General features: G+C 33.3%; 1 protein-coding gene across 3 annotated transcripts in view; it reads left to right on the plus strand.

The window, feature by feature from the left end:
• Positions 1 to 20,612, plus strand: part of SNX7 (sorting nexin 7) — a 97,852-nt gene extending 77,240 nt beyond the window's left edge. For 2 of the 3 annotated variants that reach the window (XM_069478265.1, XM_069478266.1), the window contains 2 exons: positions 963 to 1,115; positions 20,170 to 20,612. In XM_069478265.1, coding sequence (XP_069334366.1) covers positions 963 to 1,115; positions 20,170 to 20,247 — 231 coding nt within the window. In that variant the 3' untranslated portion in view covers positions 20,248 to 20,612. The remainder of the gene's footprint in view (positions 1 to 962; positions 1,116 to 20,169) is intronic. The other variant, XM_069478267.1, reaches the window with a different exon arrangement.
• The last annotated feature ends 839 nt before the right edge of the window (positions 20,613 to 21,451 follow it).

Genomic DNA, 21,451 nt, shown 5'->3' on the forward strand with positions numbered 1-21,451 from the left:
TCAAATGATGTTTTCCTATTTAGGCTTTCCCTGGTCACCTTACCTAGAATTGCAGCATCCTAACATTCTCTATCCACCTTTCTGCTTCATTTTTCTCTTTAGCATATATTACCCACTGATAGTTCATATTTTATTTATCTTGCTGATAGTTTGTCTCTCTCCAGTAGAGTATAAGCTCTGGGAAAACAAGGATTTTTGTCTGTTTTCTTCACTAATAAATCTCTAGGTCCTAGAAGAATGCCTGGTACAGACAAGGCACTTAATAAATATATGCTGAATATATGAATAACTATAATATAAATACGTATAAAATGCAAATATAGAAGAATAAATCAGTGGATTATGTGCTGAAAGGTTGGCAGGTAAGGTAGGGACAAGCATAAGTATTACACTAAGCCCATCTAATGGCGCATGGACTAAGAGTCGGCCATCTTGAGATATAACCCTGCCTCTCTTACCAGCTATCTGAGTGAAATTTGGCAGTTTAATTCCCTGGGCCTAGATACTATAACCTCTCAGCTAATTGAGCTTTCTGCTAAAAACAATAGAAAAATGAGGACAGAACTGGGAAGCTAAAGTGAATAAAAGCTTAACATAATCTTATCACCAGAAATGATACTGGTAATGAGAGTGTTAGTACAAAAAGTGTTTGAGATCATTTTTAGTTCAATTTCGTTTGTTTTGTAAATAGTGAATCTGAAGCCCAGAATTTGAGAGACTTAGCCAAGGTCAAATGCTAATCAGTGGCAGACCTTAGACCTCTGCTCAACAGCCCTGACTGAATCCAGTTTTGTTTTTATGTTACTTCAACTCATACACGTGGTAAATACTAGTGACATTAAAAAAAAAAAAAAAAAAAAAAAGACTTAGACTGTTTTCATATAATGTTCAACTTAAATTTGATGAATTCACCTAATGGCAAGAATACGTAGATCAATTTATCTCTTTGTGACCTAATTCAGCTTACAGAAGAGATTGGAAAACTTGAAGATAAAGTGGAATGTGCTAATAATGCCCTGAAAGCAGATTGGGACAGATGGAAACAAAATATGCAAAATGATATCAAGTCAGCATTTACAGATATGGCTGAGGAGAATATCCACTATTATGAACAGGTAATTAGAGATATTTGATATTGCTTCATTTTTAAAGAGTTATATTCTCTCTTATTTTCTATCTGTTCTATGTTGAAAGAGTCTATTAAAGAACAAGTATCACATTCAAATGCTTCTCTGGCAGCTCAGAATGTTGTTTTGTTTGTCTTCCCTTCAGTCGGTTATTTTGGGAGGATAGGAATTCTTCAAAAGCACTTGATAATGCTTCCTAATAATTCTCCTATCTTCTCTTCTTTCCTCTCTCTTTTCTATATTATAAAGAGTTTGCAAAGGAAGGAAAGGAGCAGAGGTTTGAATGAGCAGAAAGTCAGTTCTGGCCTGTCCCCTAGCTCTCTGCTATCCCCAGCTTTTGTAACTGGTGTTCAAACATTATCACAGAGGAGCATGCTATTCTATTAGCAAAAGAGTGACAACATTTTTTTTAAAGTTCAAAAAAGAGCCTAGTCATCATTCTGGTTTTCAAATGATTATATTTCATTTTTAGTTATTATAACAGTTTCTTGAATAAGTTATTTTTTTAATGAGCTTTATAATACTATCCCTTTTCTCTACCCAGTATATTCTAAACAAACTTTTTCTGGAAAGTATATTTTAACATATATCTTTATCCTTATCTCAGCTGAATTAATGAATATGTGAAATTGATACATTAAGGAAATTATGTTTTATAGTCCACAGTGCTGATCAGTTTAAAGGTATTTTAAATTGAAATATTATACATTTTGAAAGATTAACTGATACTGATATTTTCATTCAACAAGAGTTAATTGAGCCTCTTCTCTCACCAGACATGGTGTCTGGCCTCGGAGAGACCACAGTATGCAAGACAAACACAATCCTTTTCTAGTTACAGCAAATGAGGGAAACGGTCATTTAAAACAAGAACTCATAATAAAGTGGTGTGAATTCCAGTATAGAAAGACATTGAGGGACATCTAACCTAATCTAGAGGGAATGAGGAAGGTTCCGCAACTGATATTTTTATGCTAAGCCCTGAACGATGAATAAGAGGACTCCCGATAAAGATGTGAGAGAGTTCCAAGCAGAGAAAACACGTCCAAGAAGAACAGAGTGAGAGAGGACATGTTCAACTAACTGAAGTTCTTTTTTGGAGGAAGGAGGAGTGGAGGTAGTGTTTAGTTGAAAGGGTAGGCTGAAGAGCCCCATATAAATTTAGTCTTTTATCTTTCATTGTAAGAGAAGTAGGAGCCATTGAAGAGTTTTCAGCAGGGAAGTGACAATATCAGACTTGCCTTTTAGAAAGATCACCCCGGCTGTATATGGGTCAGAGTGGAGCAACACTGGACGTGATGGGACTAGTTAGCAGGCTGTTGCAGCAACAAAGGCAGAGATGTGAACTGACCTAGGAGTTAGTGGGCTAAAGATTAGTGAACAGATTTGTGGGCTATTCTTTGTTTTTGTTTTTTTGTGAGTAGAATTGGTAAGATCGTTTTCTCTGTCTCCTTAATTTTTATTCTGCATTAACATCCTTAAGTAAATTGAAGTATGTAAAAGGAATCTCCCATAAATCTCAGATTTTGAACAATTTAAAATATTTCCATTTAATAATGCACATTTATCAACATAAGGCTTTATTACCACTTGACTGTTTCGATCCAGAGAAGTAACTTTACCTCTCTTTGACAGTAGTACCTGTCTACACTTACAGAATTGTAAAAATCAACTGAGATATTATAAGAGAATGTCTTGAAAATCAGAACATGCAATCTATAACACATGATTATGATTATAAAACATAAGTAGATTAGGGTGTAAAAATCATGTGACAAATATTCCTAATATATATTTTTTTTAATGATAAGGTCTGCCATTTTTTTCCAAATTTGGACTCTTTTTTTAAGAGGAATGTTCATAACAATTCCATAGAACTCCAATTAAAATGTTTGGGTTTTGCCTGTACTTCTCATATAAATATATATGTATTTTTTTTTCAGTCTCATAGATTGAATTTAGTTTTTACAAAACACCATTTTCTTAGAAACAGTTAAATTAGCATCTCTGTGCCATATTGCAAAGTTTGTTCTTCACAACAGTTTCTATCAGTGTGTTATGTTTTTAAGTCATTTCCCCAAGTGTATTATATTTCTAAATGTTATAAAAAATGTATCAAGTATACTGCATCTTGGCTGTATAAATTTGGAGGAATCACTGTTTTTTCTAGTATAATTTCAAAAGACCCCTACAGCTCCAGTTATTTGGGCTTTTTCCCGAGTGAAAATCTTTTAGTGGATTTGGCACATCAGTCCAGTAAAACATAATCAGGAAGTTGAAATCATTAAACAGTCAAGGATTCTTATCAGAAAGACTGAGGTCTAAACAGTAACAATCTGCTGTTGTCTGTTAAGGTCAGAATATCTCAGATATATAGGAAAGTGAAATGTTTCAGAGTCCTTCCATTCCCTGTTAAATCACATTCTAATGGAAGTACTTTTTTCATCTATATTTACATAGATAAATTTCCAAAGGAGTCTGTTCCTAATGTGGTAGGTGAAATAGGATATATGCATTTGCCTTTGGATTAACTTGTATGAAGTGAAATGGTCACAGCTTGTTTATAAATTAAAACTTAAGTATCAAAGTGACAGAGGAAAATCAGATTATAAATATAAAGTATGGGTTTGTATCAGACTCCAATTATTGTCATATTGAAATGTTCTTAGATTTATCAACTTACTGGGAGACAGTTGACTCCAGATACAAAATACGTATCTCTAACTAAATTTTGAATGGGTAAAATGATGATTCTCATTTTGTTTTATATGACTAACAATTAAAGATAAATATATTGAGTCTTTAAAAAAAAACAAGAATAACAAAACAATAAAACTAAAAATCCAATTGAACAGAGTGAATTATTTCAAAGTACGTTAATACCCAAGTAACCAAAAAAGATGACTTCCTTCTAATATGAAGGGATTCTAAAACAGTAAAATATGACATGTTGGATGAAGCACATAGATGTTTTCTAGTTGTTCCCTTGTAAGAACACAAGAGAATCTGTTTTTGTTGATGCTGATGATGCTAATGGTGAGGAAGGCTTGAGAGGAAGGGATCCTTGGCAAATGTGATGAATTAGAAGAATATATTCTTATCAAAGCTTAATTTTAGTATCATTGAATTCACTTGGCTATCTTATGTCCTCTTACAATTAGACTTTGAGAGCTTATTTGGGCTTTCTTGGAAGAATGTGCAGCTATTTAGAAATTGCTTTAGAATAGCTCCGGACTTGGCAAGAACTTTAGAAGGAAACAATTATGTTTTTGAGGGATGATCACAAAATAATAGAGAGCCATCTACCCAGTCCAGTTAAATCACCTATGTAATTAAGGAGATGTCAGACAGCTCTGATTTCCTTTACATTCTTGCTTGAAGGCCTTTTGATCATCTTAATGTCTTTGTTTTCTTTGTCTTTAACATACCAAGGACAGTTTGATGTAAGAAAGGGTGGGGAATTCAAAAGAAAGTTATGATGAAGGCTAGTTTCTGTAAAATGAGCTATGTCAAAGCACATCTGTAGCACATAGCAGATTCTTAATATACGCATGCTACAGTAACACTTCTGAGTACCTGCTATGGTCAGTCCCACTCTGTATGTCACTTATGGCATCTCCCTTAACTTTCTCTGTAACTCTTGGAGGTAGCTTTCTTCCCCCTAATCCAGCTGGCCTGAGTTTCCAGTAATGTTAATTTTTGCCAAATTAAGCAGTTTGTAGTTAAGTTCATGTAATAAAGGAATATAGTTAATTTCTTTGCCTAGTTTGTTTTAGAATATAGTTTAATCCTTTGTATAGTTTATTTTAGAATTATTATTAATAGTAGATATATGTAAGTCCTTGTTTTATAGCCTTATTTTTGTGGTTATGGAATTAATTCAGGCTCCTTGAAAACAAACAATAACATCAACAAAAGCAAAGTACACTAATGTGTAAAGAAGAAATAAAGAGCAGCCATAACCCTTTCTTCTAGGGAGTGATGTGTTTAAATATAGTTATAGAAAAATAATTTATTTTAAGGTTAAGATATTAATGTTAATTTTTCTGCATGGCTCTTTCTTCCCCCCTCCCTAAGAATTCAGAGAATTATGAGGCATGGTGCTTTCTGAATGTGTCATCACAAAAATACACGTTTACTTATTTTGTGTCACTTATTTTGTGCTCCAGAGAAGGTTTTTGGGAATACTAGAACAATGACACGTGTTTCCAAAGTAGTTAACCTCCTCTGTAATTTTTAATACACACTGTACACAATCACCTAATACTGCTCCATTCTTTGTGAATAGCCTATCTTGGAGAGGAAAGAATGGAAGTCATAGAAGATTTACCCACATTGTTGGTTAGCATAGTTTTGAGCCTAAGGAATGACAGGTAATATTTGCATTTTCTTTCAAAATGTTGGGACAGAAGCATAATAGATAATCTGTATTGAATCATTAATTCTTTTTTATGTTGGCCATATCTGTTGAGCCTAAGAATACTGATTTATAGAAATGCCCCCTGTATTTTTAGAGACAGATATGATTTCAGAAGTCAAGGGAGGTTTTGCCTTAAAGGAAAATGTAAACGTATTAATTCGTATATCAAAATCTGCCTTGCCTCAGGAGGGCATCTCAATGGTCAGTAGCAGTTGCTTTCCAAGGCGACACTGCAATCTGGTTATGGCTCTCACCTGTTTTGAAAGACAAAGCAGGTCCTGCCTAGAGCCATAGGTTGCCAGAGCTGATCAACAAAGACAGGCCGCTCTAGTGAGAGCTGATCAAATAGATATGCTAAGAGCTGATCAAACAGATATGCTACTGCCCAAGCCGGGCCCAGACGGAACCATGCGATTAAAGTAATTAGCATAAGGCACAGCTCATGTTGACTTCTGAAATCTCTGTTCTAATACACAATGACCGGAGCCAAGATGTCTCTGTTTTTGCTGAAGTAATAGCCTTATCATAAAACTTAGAAGTTTGCCCTAAGAAGATTTTTGTAACCCAGTGTTCACCTAGAGTTAGATAAAGGATCTGTACTAGCCTTTTAGAATACTTTGACCCTAAACCAAACTACCTATTATTAAGTAAATCCCGTTACCATTGACAACCAAGAATCTGTATCTGCCCTGTAAGTACCTGTGTAAAAGTTCAGTCTTTGTTGTATTTCCGTGGGAAGAGATGTAATCATCCAGACACCCTCCTTTGTCTATCTTCATAACTCTTTACTTTATAAACTATATCTTTGGCTCTGCATATTATTTTTTATTTCTGTTTCCTAACTTTTCATCCTTTGCGATGACCCCTGCCTGAGGGACCCGAGCAACCTCTTTGCGGGGAGCGTAGTTAACTCCCCGCACATATCCTAGGATGAATATAAGTAAAAAGATACCTTATTTAAAGTTAAACGCCCTTTCCTTATAAAAATTAAGAAGTTGACTAGAGTTAGAGTAATCCAAAGTTATCTCAGACAGGGATTTTTTTAATCCATATCAAGGTGCATTTCTGTTTACAATCATGCCTCCTAACAGTTACTAAACCCTGACCTAAACCCTAGGACCCAGGAAGACAGATTTCCTGATAGTGCTAAAACAGCTCTTCAAAAAAGAGCAGACTGTATCTTTGGAACCATGTCAAGAATGCTTCAGAACTACGTTAGGCACCCTAAAATCAATAGATTCCCATATGGGTAGTGTAGATTTCCTGCAAAGCAAACACACCAGCGTGGGAGGCTAAAAGGCTTAGAAATTTACTGAGTCTAGCCATTTCTGTACCAGTTCAATTTTCTAATCCATTAGATCCTTGTGTCCGCATTGTCTACTGTCCTATCCACTGGGAGGCAGTCATTGGAAGCCTGAACGGATTAGGAAATCGTTAGCCTATATCACACTACTTTTCTATGGATCATCCGGTTCATTCAGGGATGGTCACCATCAGCAAAAGGAAAACACCCACTTTGCATTTTCTTAATGCCAATAAATGACAATCCATTGAATATCCAGGGCTTTTTTTCTTGTTTATCTAATGAAGAGACCAACATTATTGATTATTTAATGATTAATCTCATCCTCCATTTTTACCATATATTCCATGGAAATCATTTTTTGTTGAGCAATCAGTTCTTATTTCAAATAGAATCTAAAGATACACAATAAAAATGATCAGAGCAAGATTCACAGAGATAGAATAACCTTATATAATCCTAGGATGTCTTTGGAGATTAGCTACCATAGACACCATCCAGAAACTGCCTTCTCAGTTTGACAAATTGTTACCCAGAAATTTTGGGTAAGTCAAGAAGCAAGAATTATAAGTTGAGCTTAGAAACATCTACATTTAAGATATTTCATAAAAACATTTTTAAATTGACTATTACAAATGTCAGAGGAAGTCCCTGGGGCTCTAATTATTGTATATTTGGGAACCTAGATGATCTTACAATCATTTTCTTGCACTGAGTTTACTTTAGCTATCACCAAGCAGAGCAACTTGATAGCCAGGTGCCTTCCATCTAGGTTATACTGTTTTCACTCTGTTGGAGAAGGTTGGCAATGCACCATCGCATGTTTCTGAGAAACTCTTTAGGAGTTTCCAATTCCACATGGCTTAAAAGACTGTTTTGCTATAGCCAACTAACTTTTGAGCTTATGTCTAAATAATTTGATGCAGCTTTTTATTGGTCTATAGATGAGTATTCCCCTACCATAGCAAATAAGAAGGTAAATACTATCCTGTATGTTATTAACAAGGTCCTGCTTTCGTATTCCAAGAGGTAAATCTAACTAGCTTCATTCTTCAGGAATCTTTGTACATTTTGCATAAGATAATCTTTAGCATGTAGAATAATAGTATACTTTTTAGAGATCAGTTTATTTACTAGGTATTTATTTTGATGACCTCTTTGAAATCTGCTTTTATCAAAATTTAAGTTTTATGAGAGTCATGTTAGAAGACACTTCTGACAAAAAAAAATAGAGAGCAAAGTCGTAATTAAATTAAGCAGGTGTATTTACTAAAAATGTCCTCAGAGTATTTTATGTACTTATATGGTTTGTGAATCTGAAACATAATAATTTCCTTGACTAGATCTCAGTGTTTCGTCCCCCCACCCCAAACCATTTAGCCACTTTATTCTTTTAAAGAAGTCAAATACTTCATAATATCACTTTGAATTTGCTTTTTAAATGCTTTTTTCAGGGCTCATGCATAAATTTTATGTTCAAATAGACAACTATAAATTTTAGTTGGTATGTGTTAGTTAGGTACATGAAGTTTTACTATTCTTGAGCAGGTATTGTTCACAACGTAAGTAAATAAGCATAACAAAATAATGTAACAAATAATAAATGAATAGGGTGCAGTGGTTAAAATTATATATTCTGACTTCATGGAGTTTAGAGTCTAATAGGAAACTTTCTTTACACAACCAATTTTCTTTTTCCCCCTTTTTTAATTTTAATAGATTTAGGGTATATAAGTTTAATTTTGTTACATGTATGTAATTGTATAGTGGTATGCAGTATTAGTATTCCACCAAACATGGTTTGGGAAACCTTAGGTAATTATGTTGATCTCTAAAGTAATGCTTCTTAAAGGGTAGACTGGTGCCCATCTCATAAGTTATTACAGAGGCAGTTCAGAAATTGAAAGTAATTAGCATCCTCTTTAGCAATTAGACATTGCTGTGACATCCAAGTAGGTGATTAGTAGACTTGACTTGTTGAATGCTATGGAACAATAGATATTGTCCAGCTTTTGTAGTGATTTACATGTGGCATGAACTGCATGGTCAGTAGGACCACTTAATGGTCCTTAGCAGATTGAAAGAAAAAAACAATTGTTCTTTGCCAGAGTTTGAGAAGCACTGCTATAAAATTCTTCTGGTTTTTAAGAGTTTGTTTATATCTTAGACTTAATAGAGGTAGGATCCTTTCTCATCTAAAAGTTTATAATATATTTAATATTAAAGCATTATATAAAGTATATAAAACACAATCAGTGAAAGAATTAAGTTTAAATGCATCAGAGTTTGATTTTTATTTACTTTTAAGGAAACCTTGAAATTGCATACTTTTCATTTTTAGAATTCTAAATTATTATCTACTTAACAGTTTTGTTGTTTGATAAATGATTTCTATTCTGAATTAAATATTTAAAAGTCATAGCTCATGTTTCCACGTAGCTGTGGACCTCTTTTATTATGTCTCAGATATGTCTTAAAGATTTTTGTTGTTTTGCAGGTTTCTGCTTTCTTAAAAACTCCTATTAAAAATATTCTCACAATCTCCTATATTCTCTAATACGATTATTTCTCTATTAACTATGCAAAGAAGTTGAGCTTACATGTGAAATGGGAAGTTATACCAAGGTTATACCAATGCTTTAAAATAATGTGCTTAAACATCATAGTTGTGCCTTGATAAATTTTCCAGTAATCCAGAGATACATGTGCTCTTCTGTGTAGTCAGTATACAGTTAAACCAAAACAGATTAGCTTGATGTTTGAAGTGTCTAGTATTAAACTGGACAAACTTCATGTAATTGGCTTATTGTAAGTCAACAGCAATGATGATGGGGTACAGAAAAAAAATATGGGTAGGCAGGATATGAATTTGAATTTGGTTCTTGTTTTAAGTTCCTCTTACAAAGATTTCCAATATATTATGATTCTGGAGCCCCAATTTTGCCATGTGTAAAAACGAGAGAAATGGAATAAATATCTAAGGCTCCATCTGTCAGATCTTGAGTTAGGAATCTACAGAATAACACTACAGAATAATAAAAAATTGACCACAAGATGGCGTTTGTAGTTAATGAGTCCTCTTGTATTAACTCTGTTGTAGTCATTTAAGTATTTGCAATATTTACAAATGCAGACTTATCACTTACATTCTTGCAAGGTGTATAAAAGTAATTTTTAGAAACATATGCAAATCTTGTTATTTTAAAGTTATTGATATTTCTAAAATTACAAATTGGCAGATGATTCTCAGAAACTGAATTTAGACTTTTCCAAAAAATGAAATTTAATGAATAATTTTAAGCTACATGCAAAATAACAAAAGTTGCTTTTCCCTGGAAACATTATCTCTAATTTCTTTCTGGATTGATTATATTTCAGAATTTCAAAATATGTATCTTCTGAAAGTTTTCATTAGTATTTCAGATCTTAAGTTTAGATGAAAAGAAGCAATTACTAAAATGTTATACAATTGTTGCCCTCATTTTTGGCATAACATATAATTTTTATAGATGTTAAATAATATTGTGATAAAACTGGCCTAGTGTAGAAATTATTACAAATTTGAGTTTCAATGTTGCCGCAAATGTCGATGATATTGTCTGTGTCCAAAATACTTAGAGGACACTCAGTCATACTTGCCCTTATTTATTGAGAGATGCAGTTATAGTACTCTCTAAAAGGTACTTTTAGATAAGAGGGGAAAAAAAGAAGCACAACACTTTTGCTTTAATATGGGAATTTCTGTTTTTAAAAGAAATATATGGTAAGATTTGGCTTTTATCACATTCTATAATAATAGATATCATGTTATTAGGCAAATTTATAGTTATTTTACTTCATTGCCATAGAGATATATAGATCGTATTTTATTGCTTTTTACTTAGGTAATAATTTGGATGAAACTGAATTTTCTGTTAGCTGTTTCCATGCACAGGTTGGCACCATTACCTCTAGACATATCAGATATTACTTTGGTATTATCACTTGGTGGCTAGGAGACAGGCATAACTGCTGACTTTGAACTAAGCGACCTTGAGGACTTTTCTTTATCTCAGTGAGCTTCAGTATCCTCATCTATTAATATAAAGTGCTAAAAATAATAGTACCTAGTTCACAAATTTGTGTACTAAAATATAAATGTATGTACATATACATGTATTACGTGTGTGTGTAATGGCATACATGAAAGAAAAGTCTTAGAAGCAAAGTTCCAGTGAGTTACCAAAAATAGTTTTTAAGCTTTCATACTCATAGATTTCTTTCCAAGAATGTTGACCAGCATATGCCTTAAGCCACTAATTTTACTTGCAACCTGAAATTGCCCATGTAGAAATTGCCTATTTACATCTACTGCTAAATAGACGAAAGAAAGAGAGAGAGAGAGATAGAAAGAAAGAAAAAAAGAAAGAAAAGCACTCATTTTCTAGCACATAAGTCTTCAATGTATTAATAGGCTACTAGTTGTAATAGCAGCTATAGTGGTGATTGAAAGTATTTCTCATATTTTTATGAATGTTATCTTTGGAAATTATGTATAATGATAATTATAAATACCAAATGCTGGGGGGAGAAGTAAAATTTTGTTTCATTTTTTTTTTCTTTTTCTTTCTTTTTTTTTTTTTTTTTTTTGAGTCTAGGTCTTGCTCTATTGTCCAGGTTACAATGGTGCAGTGGCATCATCATAGCTTACTGCAACTTCAAACTCCTGGGCTTAAGCCATCTGTCTGCCTCAGCCTTTCAAGTAGCTGGGATGAAAGGCATGGGCCACCAAGCCCAACTAATTTTTTTTTTTTTTTTTTAATTTTTGTAGAGATGGGGTTTCATTGTTGCCTAGGCTGGTCTTGAACTCCCAGCCTCAAGTACTCCTCCTTCCTCGGCTTCCCAAAATGCTAGGATTACAGGTGTGAGCCACTGCGCCCAGCCAAATTTTATTTGCTGCATTCCACAGTGGATCAACCCAAGCAGAGCAAAGCATGTTTGTAAATTGTATGTGATCTCATTAGCTAACTTTTTGTGTGCAACAGTTAGCCTTTGGAAACCTTCAATTTTAGTACTGGGATGAAACTTAACGAACGTACATAGTCCAAGCCCCTTGTTCTGTGAATAGGTAAACAAGCCCAGAGAAGTAAAGATATTTGCCTAAAATCACAGTATGGTAACAAAACCTCCTCATATGCCACAAGCTTGAGAAAATATTGATTCTTAAATGTGGAAGCTTCCATTGGAAGCTGTATTGTATCAACAGAAACACCATTATTGTCACCATTTACTCTTTAGGAAATTTGGCCACATCTGCTTGTCGATTACTACCTACTTATGAGAACAGAAGAGACATTTATAATCTCTTGTAATGCAAAATGTTATCACCACCTTCACTGAAGCAGCAAGAGATTTATTTTCAAAACTAATTTTTAGTTTTGAAATTAAAACTTACTTTTCTACGTATCCTGTCTTTATGTATTGTGTATTTGAAAAGGTTTTAAGCATGTGCTTAGGAACAAAAGGGTTTTGTTTACCTGTTGGGTCTGTTTTCCCCAGCTCTGGCTCACTTTCCTAACTGTGATGACTCTTTTTCTGAGTTCTGCCCTCAAAGAAAAGCTGCAGTTTTGGCCTTTGGCTATATATAAACTGGAGCCACCTAGGGAAAACGTGCACTGGATTCTCAATTAATGAGGATTTGTGATAAACTTGCTTTCTGGTCACCTCACATCCTGGCATGTGTAGCATATTTATCAGCTTTCTCTTCCTGCAGTGACAAGGAGATACTCGCTATGGTTTCATACCGAGCACTGGGAAAAACATAGCACTCTGAGAATCCATTGTCTTAATTGTAAAATGAAATTACCTGATTTCATCAGAGTATTGTTGTATGAAATAATACGTATGGAAAATGACACCTTACTGAAATGAAAGTGGAGCTTATGGTGTTGTTGATTCTCCTGTGATAATATGAGAATCCAAAGCTAGAATGAACTGATCAGCACTATTAAAGGTCAGACCAGCAGTGATGCTGAGTATTTTCAATTGTTACTCTAATTTTGATAGATACTAGCTTTCTTCACAAATTGTATTGATTTAAAAGTAGAAAAAAAAAACTAATTGCTTGATAGCAATGCAAAACCAAATAACAAAAAAAAGCACCCTTTAAAAATAGATAATTTATAATTATAAGCAAGTCTCACATTAGGTTTTGAGATTTTTTTGGTTGTTGTTTTAATGATTCTTTATATCCCAATTACCACAATCCTGCGCACAGTAGATATGCACTGAACTAAATTGTTAATGTGGTATAAACAATCCATTTCTTGAATTTTACTTAGGTCTTCATACTCAAAAGAAAGCAAGAAAGTAAAGGGATTTAAGAAGCTTTAAAGATCATCTTTTTATTGTTTTTAAAAAAATTTATGTACATTAACTTGATATATGTGCAAGATATCAGGTAACTCAGATGACTATTAAACATTGGTGGGAAGGGCAGTTAACATATTTATTTGGTAAAAAATTTGCTTTCAAGATTCCAAAAGAGATCTGGTAGTATCAAGAGCTACATAGTTCAAGGTCAAATCCTCAGCTTTGCAGATCCAGAAACCTTACTATTCAGCAACTTGAATGAGGATCAGGTGTTTAGAGCAAAACTTAACATTAAGAAGTTTAGAGAACAATAGAAACCAGTATGTCATTTGATTAGTGTTCAGATAGAAAAATACAGTTTTTGTGATGACCAGCATCTTAGCATCAGTTGTTTAATATATTCCTCTACAGTCATCTATATTTTCTGAGCACTTAGCATATGTCTGGAGTGTATTGACTCAGTCATCTTCAAAGCATATATGTGCTCCTGGAAATACATAGAAAATTTCCATGAGGTATGAGGAAATCAATTTCTATACTCTCAACTTTTGTGTATACTTTTTCCGGAAATTTGATCAGACTGATGCCCCTGCAGTCTTACATCCTTACCCAGCTCCCCTTCTAAATTGCTCTGCTTCTACTATGTAAAAGAAAGGCATCTCGTTCTGATGGCCAGTGACTTATTAAATGTCCCCTGGTAGTATTCAGGAGGTTGATTATTCGCCATGTATTGATGAATAAATACTGGATGTACCACTTACGAGATCCATAATATCATAAACGTACTTACTTAAGCCATTTGAGCCTCAGCTTTCTCATCTGTAAAGAAGGATTCATAAGAGTCATTATGAGGTTTAAGAAGGTGCTATATAAAGTAGTCGTTATAATTTCTGACCAAGTATTCATATCAATATATAGCAATTAACATTATTTCTGTTGCTATTCTATGTTAATTGTTCTATAATGCTCTATATTTCAAAATATATAAATCTTTTTTTCTGCTTCTAGTATGGAAGATGGTAAGGAGATAGTTAAATAGCTGATTTGTGTCTTTTACCATGTTTCAGTGTTCTTGTAGGAGTTTCTTTAGAAATGAAAATGTTAATTCACAACATTAATCAGCATGAATGGCTACTGAATACCTTACTTATACTTTTATTAAACTAACATAGGTGAAGCAAACAATGACAGTGACAGAAGTTTGCTCACCTGAGGACTAATGCCATCTTTGGCACAATTTGCATCATTTATTTGATGGATATTCTAAATAAAGCAGACTGCTCAAAATTTCATTTGGAATTCTACCTTGAGAACATTCAGAAGTTTATTTAATTGATAATTTTTCATAGTTATCAAAAAGATATGTTATCTTCAGAAAGCAGTAATTGCCTTGAGCTGCTCTTCAGGGTTAACAGATACTAGATTGTGTACAGATTTGCAGAGAAGAGACCAGAGAGCTCCAGCAGAAAGAAGGTTGCAAGGCAAACAGAGGGCTCTCCCCAAATGTGAAATATGGTTTTGTTTTCTATCATTTTCTATCAGCCCTCCCAACCCAGTTAATAGTTTTCTGTTTTATAAACATTGTCTATATATTTTTAAAAGTTACTTTTTGGTATTTTTGTATTTCCTTCTTTTTTATACTCAAAATTTGGTAAAAGAGATTAGTGAATATTTTTTCTTCTTGACATTCAAATTCAGTAAAATACTAATAACAACTAGTATTTATTGTATGTCCATTTATGATGTTAACTGTAGTTTTTTTTAATATTCCTCAGATGATAGAAATTCTATTCCTAATTTGCTACTTTTTTGAAAAAAGGAATGCACATTGGAATTTGACAAATGCTTTTTCTGTCTATTGAGATGATATTGCACTTAATATAGTCAGTTGATTGATATTTGAATGTTAACCCAATCTTGCATTTCTAGGATACGCTGCATTTGGTCATGATGCATAATTCTTAATATTGATTGCTAGATTTGGTTTGCTAAAATTTATAGGATTTTTTCTTCTGTGTTTTTGAGGAATATTCGTCTGTAGTTTTCTTCTCTTGTAACGTCTTTGGTTTTGGTTTGTTGGAAAGCATTCTTATATCTTCAGTTTTCTGGAATGTGTAGAATTAGTATGATTTCTTCCTTAAATGTTTGATGGAATTCACCTATGCAGACTTCTTAGTCTAGAGTGTTCTTTGTTTCTGTGGGAAGATATTTAACTACATATTCAGATCCGTCTGGGTTACCTTTTTCTTCTGGAGTAAGTTTTGGTGTATATTTCTTTTAAGGAATTGGTCATTTCATCTATGTTGTTAAATCTATAGGCATAAAGTTCTTCATACTATTCCTTTTTTCTTTCAATAGAAGCTGAACCTATGCTACGCTCTCGTTCTTGACCCTTGGTAATTTGTGTCTTGTCTCTTTCTTTATGATATTATGGCTAAAAATGTTATTAATTTCCTTAAAGATTCAACATTTAGGTTTATTGATTTTTCCTTATTTTTTTTTTCTCTTTCATTGATTCCCACTATGATCCTTTCTGGGTTTTTTTGGTTTTTTTTTTTCTTGCTTATTTGGGGTTTTATATGTTCTTTTTTAGTTTTCAAGGTAGAAACCAAAGTCATTGATTTGAGATCTTTTTTCCAATGTAGGCATGTAGTGCTATATATTTCTCTCTATGTACTACTTTAGTAGCATACCAAGAAATTTTTTATGTATTTCAATAGACTTAGAGTACAAGTTTTTGGTTACATAGATGAATTGTATAGTGGTGATGTCTAGGTTTTTTTTTTTTTAACAAGAAAAAACAAGTTTACTTTTTGACATTATCAAACTTGAATTTTTATTTTTTATTTATTTATATTTATTTTTTTAATTTTTTTTATTATTATTTCAACATATTACAGGAGTACAAATGTTTAGGTTACATATATTGCCTTTGCCCACCCCAGTCAGAGCTTCAAGTGTGTCAAATACTGTAGATTGTACCCAATAGGTAGTTTTTCTTCTCTCGCTCCCCTTCCAGCCTCCCCACATCTGAGTCTCCATGATCCATTGTACCACTCAGTGTACCAAAATCTTTAATATAATATGTTGTCATTTTCATTCAGTTCAAAATACTTTCTAATTTCCATTTTTTTATTTTTTTTCTTCTTTGATATAGAGGCTATTTATAATTATCCCTTTTATATTTCAAGTATTTGGGTATTTTTCAGATATCTTTCTATTACTGATTTTTAGTTTAATTCCATTATGATTAGAGAATGTACTTAATGTGACCAGACCTTTTAAAACTTATTGAGACTTCTTGTATGGCCCAGAATATTGTCTGTTTTGACAAATGTATGTGTATATGAAAGGAAGTGTGTATTCTGCTTTTGTTCTATAGACATCAATTAGGTCAACTTGAGAATAGTGTGGTTCAAATCCTCTATATCGTTGCTGACTTTGTGTTCACATGGTCTATTAATTCTTGAAAGAGGGATATCAAGAATGGAAAGAATCAATTATAATTGTGTGTTTGTCTTTCTCTTTGCATTTCTGTCAGTTTTTGTATCATGTATTTTGAAACTCTATCATGTAGAACATTTTAAATTATGTCCTCTAGATGAATTGACCCTTTTATAATTATGAAATGATCTTCCTTATCTCTGATAATGATCTTTGCTCTGAAATCTACTTTGTCTGTTATTAATGTAGCCATTCTACATTTTCTTTTGACATGTGTTTCATAGTATATATTTTTTCATCCTTTTAATTCTAACCTATTTATGTTCTTATATTTAAAGTGTTTGTAAGAAATTTAAGCAGAATACAGATGAATCTATTCAATAGATAATCCACATCTTTTATTGGGCTATCTGTAGACTTTTAAATTCATTATTGATATGTTCAGGCATGAGTCTATTATCTTGCTGTTTGTTGTTTATTTGTCCCATCTGTTCATTGTTCCTATTTTCCTCTTTTTGCCTTCTTTTGGATTAATAAACAGTTTTACGTGGTTTCATTTTCAGAGTTTTCTCTCTATGCACCTCTCTCTTCCCTGGTACTCTGGACTATGAACTCCAACTGCATTTTCCCCTTACTCTTAGCTCCATCCCTTCGACTCACGGAGTCAGCCAGGTGATATCTAAGTTCACTCTCCCTTCACCGTGGCCTGGAAATTATCTTACGCCAGTGAGCTGATATGTTAGTTTGGTAGGGATGTCATAACAGAATACCAGAGATTGGGTGGATTAAACAACAGAAATTTATCTTCTCACAGTTACAGAGGCTAGAAGTCCAAGATCAAGGTATCAGCAGAGTGGTTTTTTCTAAGCTTTCTCTCCTGGGCTTGTAGATGACCACCACCTTGCTGTGTCCTCACATGGTCTTTCGTTTTTGTTCACATCTCTGGTGTTTCTTACATGTTCAAATCTCCTCTTGTAAGGAATACCAGTCAGATTAGATTAGGGCTCACCCATATAACCTTCTTTTACCTTAATTTCCTCTTTAAAGGCCTCATATCCAACTACAGTCACATTCTAAGTTATTGGGAGTTTCAACATATGACTTTTGGGGAACAAAATTCAGCCCCTAATGGTGGGATAATCATAAAACTCACCTCATTTGATTCTCTTCTCCAGGATCAGTCTCCTTTGTTGCCTGTTGTCCAGGGTATTGAAAACCATTGTTTCGTATAATTTGTGTCTGCCTGATTGATTGATTGATTGATTTAGGCAGAAGAGCCTGTCCTGTACCTGTTAAACCATTGTGGTTAGCAACAGAAGTCCTGGGCCCGAGTTCCTGATCACTGTACTTTCTTTTTCATGTTGCCCTTCCACAAACATGCAGAGATTTATGGAGCTTACCTTCTGCTCATCTTTCAGTCTCAACCCAGTGATCACTTCCACTCAGAAACATTAGTTAGCACACTAGTCTAACTTAGATTAGCTACTGTTTACTCCCATCATACTCTGGAATGTCATAGATTCTGTAGGTAATTATATTTGCTTTACTTGTGTTTCATGGTAAATCATAATTTCTATGAGGTCAAGGGCTGTTTCTTAATACCTATCTTAATGCCTGGCATATAGTAAGAACTCAAAAATATTTATTGAGTGAACGGATTTTTATGCCCATCCCTCTACCCTTGAAATCACGTATAGATTACTTGGGGTCCAAAAATTGAAAAATATACTAAATGAAGTATTTATTGTTTATGCTCTTTAATGGGTATAGATATCTAGGTACACTTAACAACATCTGGTTTCTTCTCCTGTGGCAAGAGGAGGTCACTCTTACCTGCTGGTTCTTGTAGTAGCTACCTAACCCTCTCTCTCCTCCCTGCCCATTCCTCACCTACTCCTATCTTATTTCTCCATCCCTATGAGATAGGTTATTATTATTATATTTCTGAAGAAGTAGAATATCAGAAAGTTAGTAACTTACTGGAGGAGAAAAGCAAGTCTCAGCTGTATTCATAACAGTGCCTATGCTTCTTGTATTGTACCTGGCTCCCAGTACCTACTAAAGCTTTTAAAAGTAAAAATATTTCTTAAAGTCTTAATGGACTTGACCATTCTAATGAGATCTGCATTAATCAAAGCCTGGCCTTCAAAATAAATATATTGCAAAATAAATACTATTTTACCCAGTATCTTTTTTGTTTATTTGACAATTAGGTCTTTCAACAGTGTTTTTTACTTTTTTCATGCAAATATACATCTTCTGCCTCTATTATTAGTTTCCTAAGCTCTCAGGGACTATCTCAGAATTAAGTAACTGTGCATAACCTTTATAAAAACTTGATTTTGCATAATATTTCCCATATTGTAAACCTTCAGTTTGAAAAAAATTGTGTGTATATATGTACACATATATATATATATATATATTCATGTATACTTTTTGGAATGCACACACTTATAATTTGGGAGCCTAGAACATTTGAGTTTTTATAGGGTCTGAGAAATCTCTGATCACTCATTTAGTATTGGTTGTTAGCAATGAACACATTAAAGCTGTAAAAGGATTAGAGGCAAAATAAGTGATATGAAAGCAATTTAGGCAAGTAAAACAGTGCTAATTAGTCCAGCTTTGGAGTATACTATATAGAAACAGACATGTATATAGCAGCCTATCCACATTTGAAAAAAAGAATAATTTCTTTCTTAGATAATTGTAGCTTAGATTGAATATACATATAAATGTTTTAGAAGAATTCTAAATATGTACAGACTATTAAAATATGCTGTAGATAAACCTCATACAGAAACTTGAGACTAGTCTATTAAGAGGATCAGCCCTAGGCAAAATCGAATAGGCCACATTTACATTTGTGTGTCCCCACGTCCAAACCCTTCCTAACCTGTTTCATTTCCTGTGTCACGTTAATGACCAAGTCTTACCAGCCAGTCTCATCAGACCATCATAATGCTTGCTAACATTTTGAGCACTTACTTTGTGCTAGGCATTGTGCATAGAGATTTATACAGATTAAATAAATTTAATTTTCACAGTTGCCCTCATGGCAGGTACTATCATCATCCTAATTTATAGTTGAGTAAACTATAATGAAGGTTAAGCAACTTTCCCAAGCTCACACTGTGCAGTGGGATTCAGCTCTAACTGCAGCATGCATGTTTCGTCGTCCTCTGTCTAGATGCCTACGCCTACTTCTCAGATCCACGTGGATCCATCTTTTTCTCTAAAACTTAGAACTCTGATTTCTTTCTTGACAATGGAATAATAGTGGATTATTTCAGCACACTAATTCATGCTAATCTTTTCACTGTTAATGTTTTCCCCTTATTTAGCAATAATTCCTCCATTAAGAATTAAAATACATAGAAAATGGCAAGGATTCTGGCAAGCTGATGGGAGAGAGGACTAGGGCAGATTGCTATAGGAACAGATATGTCAGGATTTATTAATCCTCTTACACTGAAAGGGAACTACTGTTGATCACCTCATGGTGTGTTTCCATTATGCAGTGCCTTGCTACGTGGGAATCATTCCTTACATCACAGACCGACCTCCCCTTGGAAGAAGACTCTGAAGATAAACCTTAATCCTGTCAAGGTCCCCTTCTGTTGATCTTTGGGGAACAGCATCTATCAACCAAAGTTATTCTTTCTGGATATGCCATGTCCTTTATAAAGTGGATGAGAAGTGTTTTTTTACTATCTGGAAAACCAACAAATTGAAAACTCAGGTATTCCAGGTCATTGATATGAATTTGGAGATATATATCTATCTATGTGATAGATATATATGTATCTATCGATATACCGATATAGAGAAAGATTTAGCTTAGTTATAATCATGTTCTTAAATTTGTGTGCCAATAATTGCATATAGAATTTTTTAAAAATATATGACTGTGGAACATGACAGTGTTGTAAAGACTCAGTTTTAATAAAAGGTTTAATATGAAATGGCTGCTTGCAATGTGTTCTTTTCCTAGAGTAGCTCAAGCCTGTCATAGAGTCTAATATGAATTCTGTATATGTTAACAAGTATACCATGCATTCATTTTTATTTCATCATAATTTCCCCTGAAATACTGTTCAGTTTGATATTAGGAATTTGAAGTAAATATAAAAAAAAGATGTGGCATTATTAAACATTAATGATAACTATTCAAAAGTTGATTTGTTAAAAGTAATTGTTTTCCACAATTAAAATAAGTGTTTCCAAGATAGATTTAAATTACTATTTGAGTTATTAGGTAGAAATTCTTATCATATTCCCACTAGCAAATATATTCTTTTTTGGTATTTTTTACAAGCTCTTTACAACTCACATCTAGCTTTTGTTTTTTAAGGTAAACTTTATCAAGTTTATTCTCCCATTCATTTATTGTCTACCCTTACAAGGCACAGTTGTAGGTGCTTATGGTCTAAAGTAATGAAAAAGACACACTCATTCTCACAGCTCATATTCTAATATTAATCATACAGAATGATTTATATTAATTTTATAGCAATAAAAAACTAAATTTGGTTATTTAATTTTTGTAAATTTTTAATTTAAAGTATTTAGCCATGCATGTTATGTTACATACATGACTTCAGTTTGGGTATTATCAATTAAGTAAAAACTTAAACATTTAAATTGTTTTAACTAAAACAAGAAATTCACTTACACACATCCAGAAATAAAGCTAAAGTTTTCTTCAATATTGACATGTATAATTTTTAAATTTTAAAAGATTTGTAGTAAAAAATCTGGCTCCATTTTTTGATGTTTGCTGACAGCTTTTATGTCTCGGCC

The sequence above is a fragment of the Eulemur rufifrons genome, chromosome 8 (assembly GCF_041146395.1).
Source record: "Eulemur rufifrons isolate Redbay chromosome 8, OSU_ERuf_1, whole genome shotgun sequence".
Classification (NCBI taxonomy): domain Eukaryota; kingdom Metazoa; phylum Chordata; class Mammalia; order Primates; family Lemuridae; genus Eulemur; species Eulemur rufifrons.